Here is a 12,921-nt window from a genome sequence, read left to right on the forward strand (position 1 = left end):
AATAAATATAGTCAACACCCTTAAAGCAAAAATAACAATCTTGAACTAATGATAAAGGAGATTCTAATTGACCTAGTAGTTAATGCAGTGGTTCTCAACCTGTGGCACTAGTGGTACGCGGGAGCTTTTCAAGTGGTACCCGAGCAGATTTGAATTATTGCAACAATTAACCTTACAGTTGGCTAAAATATGCTGGCAACGCTTTATCTTCCTCAGTGGCGTAACAACGCAATGTGGCGCCCCTGGATCTTTGCGCGAAATGCCGCCCCTTCAACACCGTCGTAAAAGCTGAATAAAATCCCACACAACAGAATAATTAAAGCAGTGGATAGTAAATTTTATCGAAAGTTCCAAATTCAATATCTAGTTTTCATTGAAGCAAATTCAGAAATTATATCGTCAAAAGATAATGTGTCGACTAAATCACTTTCAATGGGCAGTATTGTTGGCACAGGCAGCATGCTTTTCCCCATAGTCGATCTCAAGTAAAACTTCACCAACCTAGGTTTTGACTTCGTTATTCGCAGCTTGTGAAAGAAACGGCAACAGTGAGGTAAAGCTTGAGACTCATGAATAAATAAGGTGTTGATTCGCATAAACGATGTTTGCAAACCACTGCAGTACGTCCAGCGCTGTAGCGTTATCTTTAAATGTAAAATCATTTGATTGTACTAGTGCAGTGGTTCTCCTCCGGGGGCTCCCCACAGGGGCCACGAAGCAGTTCGAGGGGGCGGGGGGGGGGGGGGGCACGACACAAGACTAATAATTTATTATATAGCGACTTCGTTTGCATACTTTCCACGGCAGTTTCATTACCTGAATAGGATTATTTGCGATCACACGGTCAGGATGTATACACTTTCTTGTGCGTGAATTGTTTGATCATGATGGGATTTGAAATCTACCAATGAAAATAGTTCGCCGGTAGGCCGTCAGGTCTAACCTACAGAATGGCAGTTCCACTCGACTGCGAGATAACCTTCGCTAGCGTATTATAGACGCAATTACGAAAATTGAACTACAGTTCCGTTTTGGATGAACACATGAATGGCTGCGTTCCTGGGCCTTCAGGCACAGAAAGATGTACTAACAACAACAACAGTTCCGTTGACTTTACCAAAGTAAATTGAGATGCCAGAGAATGTAATTCATGCTGGCATTGCTCGTATGTAATGAGCAATAAATCATTACGTCCATCTGAACTCCAAAATACCGCGACAAAAATCACCCCCGGTGAAAGACGTTGGCATCGGTTTCTTTGCTGCCAAACGAGTTAGATTTGTCAGGACCGCACATCAACAAAATTTATAAACCGTCTTGATGTTGACATTCGTCTAGCTATAAAAAAGACTGAGCTTATTACGATAAACCTCGTCAGACAGTCCTAAGCGCAAGATTCCCTTTGATTGTATACTGGAGAGCGTTACTTTCTTGTCTGTGGTTTGCTTTTGCATTCCATAATAGGTCGTAAACACATAATACAATCCAACACGTTTCGTTTTTTGGATTGGCGAACACGGAGACCGCGAGTGCAAAGGGGCGTTGGAAGGGGCCACGAGCCATAAAACACCTGGTTTAGACGTGTATCTTGTGTCATTTTTTGGCTTCATTGGTAAATTAGGTCGTTAAATGTAACTGCCTTGGTTCGTTTAAAACGTTTTTTTCCGCTTCGTTTAAAACGTTTTGCCACATTTTGCCGCCCTCCTGCAACGTGCCGCCCCTGGATTTATCCACAACATCCAATAGGTAATTACGCCACTGATCTTCCTTACTGTATGTATTCGCTGAACAGCGTTTATGGATGTTATTCCCAAACATCAGTTTTTTTTGTTTATTTCCGTAACTATAACCAATCAGAAATAAGTGAATAATGACGCAACACGTAACAATTGCAATTTCTGCACTCAGCCGCTCAGCCACTTCTGTCGCTCAAGCAGATGTTCAAGCATGGTTGCAAAATGCAAACATTGCCTCGTTTTTGTAGTTTTGAGTGATATTTGTCAGTTTTCAGTTGTGTTTCAAGAAAATAATAGTAAATTAATTAACTTAATTGTCATTAAGTTATCCGCGGAGCTTCACTTTAGTTGCAATGATCGAAATTGAATCTTGCAAATGCTGCGATGGACAAGGCTAAACTTACAGCTATATATCAGGACCTGCAAACGGCACATGGTTGATTAATTTTAATAAAAATTATGGTTTCAAACACGTAAACCAGTTTATATGCGCCATCATACCAAAACACTCTCAGAATAAGCACAAAGTTTTCATTAGTAAAGTATAAGAGTAATTTTTTCGGGGTCAATGGTCGGGGAAATGTCCATAGCACTGGTGCGCTATACCGATAGCGCACCAGTGCTATGGACATTTCCCCGACTTTAGAGATTGCCCTCGCCCGCTATTGCCCACTTTAAATGAAGCGATATAGGCATGTTTTTGTTCGTTTTGCGTGTTACGCCACAAAGGATGTAGTGCCACATTATAAAATACACACATAGCATGTTTCTTGTGTCTCTTTCCCCACGCCAAAAAAGGAGCTTTGTCGGTGGTACGCGGCCATAGTTAAAAACAGTAAAATGATACGCGGTCAGTAAAAGGTTGAGGACCACTGAGTTAATGGGAAAAAAGATTTTTTCATGACAAGAAGAAGAAAAATACCAACAAGAACAATAACAACAAAAAAACGATTCATAGATTCACTTCGTGTTCATTAATACGAGTAGTTATATTTAATTTCTAACTGTAATCGATCAATCAATCGTTTATGATGCAACGAATAACAGTATTAATTATGTTATTTGTGTGACCGAAGTCGCGAGGGACATAAGAACGTCTTCAAGCAGCGACACCTACAGCGCTGTTACAGGTTAGCATAAAAAGTGACATGAATGAGGGATAAAATATATAAATCCTCAGATGAGTCAACAACTGATGCAAATACAGTTGCGACATTAGAAATATTTGAGATTTTGACACAGGGTAAAACTAGGAATATGAAACTATGTCGGAATAAATATCAGTAAGAATGCGAGGAAAACAGAATAAAAATACAAAAAAATTTTAGAAAATGTATCTATATCTATCTATATAATGTTCGCAATAATGAGAAAGAGATAAAACGGCCAAATCATTTGAAAAAAATAGCAAACGTAGATTGAGGGCAATAAACTATCGCGCTCCACTCTGAACGATCTTTGAATCAACTATTAATGTAGCAGATATTTTCGGATTTCGACTCCTTGCACCTATTCTCGTCCGCGAAGCTTGACGTTAGCCTGTACACCAGGCTGTTAAAAAGTGGATGATCCTCCTAGAAATTTCAATGGCTACCGGTACCGGTAGAAAGATAATTACCGATATATTTATTTTTTAGGTCTCTTTTAGTAAAAAAAAAGGTAATATTTAAACAATACAATGGTATAGTTGTCCCATCGAAAAGACGTTTCAAAAATGACGTCAGTCAGGGTGTCATTTACAAACTACCTATCATTAGAATTGAGAGGATTGAGAGTGATGCTTTTCCAGTATATGTGGAATGGCTTAATCCATGGCTTGTTGACTAGTTGTAAACTGGTGAAAGTAATTATATTATACCAGTTAAGAAAGGACGATATTTTCTCGCCAACAAATACAAATTGCAAATTTTTATTTTTTATAGAAATCATTGACTACTATTATTGATTAGGCGCGTGGGAAACGAATTGGCCCACGATAAACTTATGAACTTTGTTCTGCCTTACAGAACACATTTTCTCGGAAAACCAAAATATCTTATCAATATTTACAATCTTACAATCAGTTTAGGAAAAAAAATTATTTGTAAAGTTTTTACATTCTAAACAAGATTTCGTCTGAGATTATTGTCAAGTATTTACTGAACTGACGTAAATATTTGGGACTGAGATAATTTTGTTGTGAAGAAGTATGCTGTGGCTAAACGTATACCACTCGTGTCCGATTGCAGTAATATAATTATTAAAATCTTGGTTCTTAGTAAATTATGTAAACCGAAAAGGATTATTAGTTATTTTCCAATATCACAAAGCGATTTGAAAGTAGAGCATTTAAATCAAATGTTCCGAAAAAATATATTGCGTTAAATTATTTAAATAATCAACCGCGTGTTGTGTCGTCGTGGAGAGATACTGTATTTCAGTACATTGTTGATATTAAAAACCCTATATATCATATTATTCAGCCGTATATAACTTATTAACTAAATGAGTCACACGTTATAGTTTTTCCACAGACAAGAAGAATGTGGGTCAATATTCAATGACTTTCCGCAAATATTTTACCTATTTTTCTCGAAAACCACTCTAAATTCTTCCACAAAACTGTCAAAAATTTGTCTCTGACTAAATTCACGATTCCCGTTCTTCTAGATATTTGAATATATATTATTGTTTTTGCCGACTTTATAGTGAGTTGTTTGACAGAGGCAAAAAAATATATATAAATCATTAAATATAAATATTTAACAATAACGGTTGTATTAGTGTTAGGGTTGCACATGAATATCAAAACATTGTTTGATAAATGAGGTATAGCGTTTAGCCAATAATGGATGAAAAAACTGATCATATATATATTGATTATGCAAAACGTACATTTTTAGCGTAAACCTATATTGTACCTATCGTATATTGTACCTATAAAGATAGCTTGAACTTTTGAGAGGATTTGAATTTGATTTTTAAGATAGTTTAAATTTTCGAGTTGATTTCAATGAAGTATTTTCTATATCGGCCCACAAAATTAAAACAATAGGAAAAATTCAAAAGCTAGAGGGTAATAAAATATAAGTACTATTCTTTGAGCGAAAAATACATACTTTCATCACTAAAAATCCAACGCAATTAGTTCAGTAGTTAACAAGAAACGTGATTTTTTATACGGTAATAATAAGAACAAGAATACAAAATGACAAAATGATTCATAAATCGTTCAATTTGTGCCTAATAATTTGACTAATCGACAATTTATGTAATCATGGCACAATTACAGCTTCCCCGGCTTCTACTGTTATAAGTGATTCGTCTTGTTGACATGAACGCGAACAACGGCTCCCTGCTGTGTTTCCAGATAATGTAGCTAGTAGTGTTTCATAACTTTGTTTTATTGATAGATTCCACATATCATATCCAACCAGGTGGAATAGACGAAATGTGTCCAAGTCTGATAATTTTGTCTTTGGTACAACGAAGACCTGAATCTGCGTGAAAACAAAATTACCAAGATAATTTATTCATGGACTGATATTATTGGACATGGAGTGGACCTATGGATCGTTTTATTATTGTGCTGTTGTTGTCTTAAAATTTCCTTCACTAATAGACCAATTACTTCGAAATTTCCAGTGGGGAAAGATTGTATTTTTTGCCAGAAGATTATTACTTTTATTTGTTACTAAATTTTCTTTGAGATCTGATATTTCATCGATAATGTGCTTTACAATTTTTTAATTAAAGGAAACATCGTGACGGCTGGTACCGGTAGTTTACTATGACAGATTGCACACCCGTACTACGGTGTTATGGACTTCGCGTCCATATATTTGAGCATCGCTACGTGTAATATATTTACGTTTGGTCAATAACAATTAGAATTCACCAATTGAAACTTACCACTTTTGCAATTCTTTTTATATGTATATATATATGTTAAATATTGGAAATAGATCAGATTTCAGTTTATATTAGTCGAAATCTGGTAGATTTGTACAATGTGCTTGGTTGAAGCAAACTTCAGAATTTCATAGATTTATCAAGGATATATATTGCTGGATGATATAATGTATGACAATTCTACCTAAAAATATATATGAATTTATATAACTTTACTTACAAACGCTCCTGTCGCCTGAAGATTTACTGAGTCTCTGACGTAATCATCGTCGGATTTACCAGTTGTAAAAATTATGACTACGTCTAGTACGTTCAAGCGATTTCCTGCTTCAGGCGCCATCATGTTCTCGGTAAGGTACTGTATTGCTTGACCAAGGTTTGAACCTACTTATGCAAAAAAAGCAATGGTGTTGTGTACATTGTCTTTTTCCCTAGCTATTCTCAACGATGCTTTAAATACGTCTCAAACCAAACGTTTTGAATTGTATTCACCTCAAAATTAGCCTTTAGTTTGTTCGAACATGTTATGACTCAACAAACCATTGGTAATGAAATTGGATTTTATTTAAACGTTTTCATTTTTGATGCATCCAAACCGATTTCTTTATATTTGTTTTCAATAATTTTTTGAATTTTTTACTGGAAATCTTTTACATGAAATGGACAATACTTTTAATTTAAAATATTTCTCTGATTAAATTTCACTCACCTGTACCATCATATGGCAGTGAATCAAATGCGTACCAAAATTCCGAAGGTTTGTCGGAATAATCATCCAACGAAATCAAATTTTTCGTGTCAACTTCGTTATTGTAACGCATAATTGAAATTTTTGTAGAATCGGCGGAAAATGAAAAACCTCTGAAGGTATAAAAACACGTGATATATATTTTATTCATTATGAATAGGATAAACCGAGAAATAAATCCTCGCTTGATTTGCAGGTTCTATTCATAGTAGAGTGAATTCATTTGCAGAAATTGCTGTAATTGATGGATTATTTCATATATGCATCAATAACCTTTATAATTAAATGTTCAAGCCTATATATTTGCATATAACTAGGCATATCTGTCGCAGTCGCAGTTTCATATACCTATCGTAACAAAAAAACTTGATTATTTAGTGAAGTTCAACATATTAATGACGCAATATATATTTTATACGTGTCAGTCTGGTTTCATATGAAGTCTCATTGTCATGTCAAATTATGAATTATCCTAAAAAAAGATAATCAACTTAATGGCACAAATTACTAATCTCAACCTTTGTGATATACTCAAAGTTTTTGTTTACTTGCTAAAAATGAGCATCGCGCACTAAATTATAACTCTGTCTTGTGTACTGCCAAATGTCATCGCTCAAATTTGCTCTAGTTACGTACGTCGTCGCAGGCACCATCATTATATTATCGTCGGTATTTTTTATTGAACAGAAGTCAAGTTAATATTTTTGAACTATGTCGAACAAAAATTTAAAACCACTGTACTGAAACGTTTGCTTGACATATTCTTTCATTAAAATCCAATCTTCAGCCCCCACCAAATCCGAAGAATCCAATAGAATATAGACATCCATGACGTTGTGAGGTGGACACGGAGCTTTATTAAAAAAAATAAAGTTCAATGGACACGTGGTGTATCTATGAATTGTTTTGCAAAATTATTGTTGTTAGAAACTATTGCTTTAAAAAATACTATTATTATACTATTATATATATTATATATTATTTTAATAATCTTATATAATATAATACTATCATAAGTTTCCTATTTTCAATACTTTTCGATGAGGAAGTTACTAGTAGAGTATTACGTTTATTTTATTGCAAATTCACTCCAAGTCTTATGAAAGCAGATATTTTCACCAAAGATTTTTTAGTTATAAATTATTTAAAGAGGTGTTGCTAAAAAATTTGCTTGACAGCCAAACTTTCGAGCAAAATCGATACATTTTTGGCGTTACCGAGTCGTACCGGCAAAAAGTTTCAATACTAATAAAAGACCTAAATTCGTTCAAATTATTAAGAAATTACGTGCACAACATGGTATTTTCCCGCTCCATTCTTTATTTGGCATACATTTGATTGTCTTGCTACTATCCGGATACAAAGCATACTTCCGTTGCAAACATTTAAAATGACAAACTGACGTCACTCGGTTTTCTCGTGTACAACTGACAAATCTGTTTGGAACTGTTTTATTAAATGATTTGCAACGATCAGCTAAAAATAAAACAACACTTCTGTATTTTGAATTATTCTAATAATAGATTAAATCATGCACCACAAAATTTATATGATAGACAGTTATGGTTTTATTTTTTAAGAAGCATTATGTTGTGGTATAATATTGTGCAATGAAGTGTATAAATTTTATTATTTAGATTAAAAATCATTTACCTATGCAAATTGTTGTAGCCAAACTTGTCCATTCTGGTTTTGACGAATTTTGAACACATTCAATTATTTTCGGCCCTACTAAAGTGTAATGAGGTTCGCATGTAAATATACATTTGGAGCCGATCATTCTGTCGTTATTGCAAAATACATTTCCATTTTCCGGAACTTTGAGTTTGTTAAAGCAAAGGTTATCTGTATAAATACATGCAACTGTTGTTTATAACTTAAATTAATATATCATGAAACGTTGTTTGATTTTTATATAAGCTCTTGTCGTTTTATATATTTTAATATATATATATATATATATATATATATATATATATATATATATATAAGCTATCTTATTCCTCTAATTTAAAGAAAGGTAAGCAACAAATACAATTAAACGACACTTTATTTTCATGATGAAAAGATTTGCATTTTTCCAAAAGTGTAAAATTAAATTCCAAATAATTTTTGTCAAAAACTCATTATTGAATAAAAATATATTTTGGGGAAACAGATGGCATTTTGAATAATAGTAGTACATGATTTTGCCATATTTAGTCACGAAAAATGTTGAACAAAATAAACCAAACTCACCTGTGGAATTTACTGAAAATATTACCGAACTGATGATGAAGAAAACTATTAGTATATTTGCCATTTTATGCATAGACCTAACTATCCTAACAACACAATTCATAAAATTTCATTCAGTAAGTACATCGATGAACAGTCATTAATTTTTTATTGCTATGGCTTCCTGACCGCAGAGCGCTATTGATTGTGAACTTTTATTTATTTGTTTTATTATTATTTGAAGCATTTATTTAATAAAAAGGAATATAGACAGTTTTTCGGGAATATTTCGTGCGAATGGAATTCTTTGAAACTGTGCATGAAAATTCAAATATATCAATTCGATGAAAATTTCTCAGTAACAAGGTGCTATGACTTGTATTGTTTTGTTTGACCATTGATAATGTTAGAAAAAATTAGAGAATACATTCTTTCGTGGTATGTAACAAAAATTTATTTTAGCCATAGAAGGTATTGTAGTTAAATGTATCTTTGTTCTATGCAACCAAATTCAACAAATAATTTTAAAATATTTTATTTACTTAAATAGATTATTCAAACTTTTTTCAGACTCTATACTAACCATGTGAGACAAGCAGCAATGTAATTCATAACATTATTGCACGCAATATCTGACCCATTTTACCCCGGATGTCTGCGATGTCTGGATGATGCATACTGTGCAAATAGAGTTTGTTTACACACGTGAAACTGATGTCTAAACTTGACCAAAATTCTATACTTCACTATTAACTGGTTCAGTAAAGATTGAGAGAAAAGGTTGTAATCTTTATATAACGATTGAGGTATCGTTTCTGTACCTTAAAAAATCTGTACAAAAATCTGAACAAATTTACATTTTTTCTGACAAGGCACCATCATCTCCCATAGTAAGCTAAGGATATGTATGGTATAATCGCAATATAACGTAAAGGGGACATGGGTGATGGCAATTACAAATGGGTACCTAACCTTGATCACTAATTGGCTATGGGTGAAATGAAGTTAGCTTCGTCGTCTTTGTCTAAATCTAAATACTGAAATTTTAAAGTTTCTGGCTGTCTTTTGTTTGTTTGTTTATTGCATCATTTCGATTAAAGAATACGTGATGATAAAATAATTTTTAATTATTGTCATTATTCAATTATGTCCGAATGAATAAGTATGGCTTTTGGTCTCTTATGGAAATGCGTATTTTGAATATGCAGCAAGATTCCTGAATGACTGACTGGTACAAAGTCGGTTCATACGCGAACCCTGTTGGGTAGTTTGCCCTACCATTTGGTCACGGTTTCAGCTATTTACGTGATGAGTTTATCACAATGTGAGCTAGAAATACGTGTGTCAGATCTTAAAATAACATTTTCTGTTACTGTTATTGCTTTTATCACGTTTTTTTCAATTTTTAGTTTTGAGGTGATTGTAAAAATTAAATAAAAATAAGTTTTAGTCAGTAAAATGAGCATTATAGTTTCGTTCATTGATTTTGTATTTACTTTTGCATATTTTGAATCATTTAGAAAGTGTAGTACAATTCAAATTAACATTGTAAGAAAAAAAAATAATGTTTCACCTTTCTGAAACATAGGTTTAATGATTGAAAATGTTTCCGGTTTCGTTTTTTTCACAATCAATGACTTTTTACGGGAAATCGTCCTTGCCAAATTTTCACTTTAGTTGTTGTTGTATTCCATGGAACAATAAACATGAATGGTAGGTGTGAAAAAAAGGGGGTTATGATAATCGTGGGTCAATGTAAATAAATAGAAAATGAGATCACTGGAAACAACTATAAAATAATTTACTACTCAAATTTTTTTTCGAAAGTTTTGAATATTGTCTTTTGTCTTTATTTGGGTAAAACCACCGTTTTTTTTTATTTGTGTCACTTTTAGTAATTTAATGTTGTGAAATATATTATTTTACGCTACGCTTGAATTACTTTGAGTTTAAAAAGTACTGGATTCCGTATGAGGTTGTTCAAGATGAAATGTTCTAGACATAACAAGCAACACCTTTAGGTTAGATTTGTGCAAAGATTTGCTTTTTACCTTTGAGCCTTCTTGTACTGGCTCAAATTGACATAATTATGTAAACCAGTCTAAATATACTTGCAGCTTACGTTTCCGAAATAAACTCTTAATCCATGCGACCCGTATATATGGTACATTGCGTACGGTGCACAGATCTTTTCCAGCTCAGTCACTCTATGAACTCTTATCAATGCCACAGTGGTTTTCATACTTTTTGCTGAAGCGGAACCCCAATGAAGCATTCCAGCAAGATAAGCAAAAAAGCAAACCTATTATTTGCAAAACAAAATGGTTTTTTCAATGTATGAAGCTTAAGATATGCTAAGTAAAACGTAGAAAAAAATTCTGTGTTTTTTTGAGCGGATATAAATTTAATGTATGAAGGTTTCGAAGAAAGCATTCAAATGCATCCAATAAACCTACCATGCATAATCAGTTAAAACTTAATCATATTTCGCAATTATGACGTTGATAACATTCCAACATTTTACATGTTTAAATATTGATTTGGCCGAAACAATTTTCGAATACCACAATTGGATTGCGTGAATTGATACGTTTCATCAGTAAATACGAAAGCCCGACCGCATAAGAGACATTTCCCGACTCTTCCACTTAAAATGCACTATAGAAGATAGTAAACAAAATATAATTTAATTTGAAACGAAAATCACATGAAATTATATTTGTTTATGTTGCGTAAACTGCATAACCTATGCTCTGGCAAAAAAATCGATATATTTTCATTATCGTATTTTCGCAGATCCTACTTCTCAAGCTTGTTTCCAATGCTATATGTATGAATAAAGCTCAGCATGGAATATTTAACCCGAAAATGTATCTATTCGCCCCGAATGTAATACCCAAATGATAAAAAAATAAACTCAAATGATATTTTAATTCCGTGTCTTTTCACTATAGTGATCCACTTTATACATACCACATATAATTTACATTCTTAAACGAGGCTATATGAAAGGGTATCCAGTTGACGGTGTCTCGAAGATGTCTTGTCTCACTTGTCCCACGTGTATCACTTGTTCCAGTCATCCCACTATTCGCACGTGTTCCCCTTGTTCACCTGTCCCACTCTTTCTGCGCGTCCCACGTGTCTCATTCGCCACACTTGTTCTACGTGTCCTACTTGTCTCACGTGTCCCAGTGTCTAACATGTCCCATTGTCTCACATGTCTAAATTGCTTCACGTGTCCCACGTGTCCTAGTTATGACAAGGTTGTGAAAATTGGCGTGTAGGCGAACTATACCTGATTAAGGTATTGTAATTACTATTTATAAAACAGATTTTTTAATTCAAAATTTTTAATGGCGATACATGCATTGGAGATATACCGGTGCCGATACGATATCGACACGATAATATAAAGCCGCTATTGCCGGTATTCCGATATTGATATTCCGATAATATTCGATTATCATCTGGATTGTAAAAGACAGACAAAATAGAATAGTTATCTTCAAACTATATTTACAGTGATCATTATTTCAGCTTGACGAACAAGTATTTTCAGAACATAAGAAATTGATATTTGTGATTCAAATGCATGAATCACGTGTCATTAGTAGGGTTACCATATTTTTGTGACTTCAAATCGGGACGCCTCGAAAGACAACGACCCCTTAGCTGTGATTTTATACCTTCACATTTTCCGATTTCACTACGTAGGCCTACATTCCAACATTTAAAGCTGTCTCGGCTGTCTTTATTGACCATAATGTTATCGAAATTTCATGCGCATATTCTCTGTCCAAATATCGGGTTCAGTTCGAAAAATAGAAAGGAATTGACGTTAACTATACCGGTACAAATAATTCGAATTTAGACTAATTAGTATTGGTTTTACATGCGATACGTCTGCCATCAATGGGAATCAGCGGGAAACGAACGCATTCACCTTCAGTAAGTAGGCTAGCGCTGCACTACACAGAAACAACAGTAACGAGAACATGTTTGTGTATTATGCCGGAAAAGCGGGACTTTTGGCTGACTTATCGGGACGGAGGGACAAAACGCTGAAAAGCGGGACTGTCCTGCCTAAAGCGGGAGCCTAGTCATTAGAATCAATGCTAACAGATTGAAGTACTCAAATCAATTTCTCCTAATACATATGGAAAGTTGCACCTCCACGCTCTTATCAAACAGAGTATTGTAGTTTCTGCAGACGTTTTGTTGCGCACAGGTGCAAGGTATCGCGGTGTTTGATCTGTGTAATCCATAAAGTTGTAGTAGTAGGTACGGTAAGTACATTTGGTAATTTTATCACTTGTCGTACCACAT

The 12,921-nt window shown here is 33.9% G+C and overlaps 1 protein-coding gene across 1 annotated transcript; it reads right to left on the reverse strand.

Annotated features, from left to right (window-relative positions):
- Window positions 1–4,490: 4,490 nt before the first annotated feature.
- LOC120332882 (collagen alpha-1(XIV) chain-like) lies at window positions 4,491–7,866 on the reverse strand. Its single transcript, XM_039400212.2, has 5 exons — window positions 7,663–7,866; window positions 7,117–7,228; window positions 6,337–6,488; window positions 5,848–6,011; window positions 4,491–5,215 (listed from the first exon to the last, which is right to left on the reverse strand). The coding sequence occupies exons 1-5, from the start codon at window positions 7,703–7,705 to the stop codon at window positions 4,991–4,993; spliced, it is 696 nt and encodes a 231-aa protein (XP_039256146.2). The 5' UTR covers window positions 7,706–7,866; the 3' UTR covers window positions 4,491–4,990.
- Window positions 7,867–12,921: the final 5,055 nt, after the last annotated feature.

Source organism: Styela clava, chromosome 13 (assembly GCF_964204865.1).
Source record: "Styela clava chromosome 13, kaStyClav1.hap1.2, whole genome shotgun sequence".
Lineage (NCBI taxonomy): Eukaryota > Metazoa > Chordata > Ascidiacea > Stolidobranchia > Styelidae > Styela > Styela clava.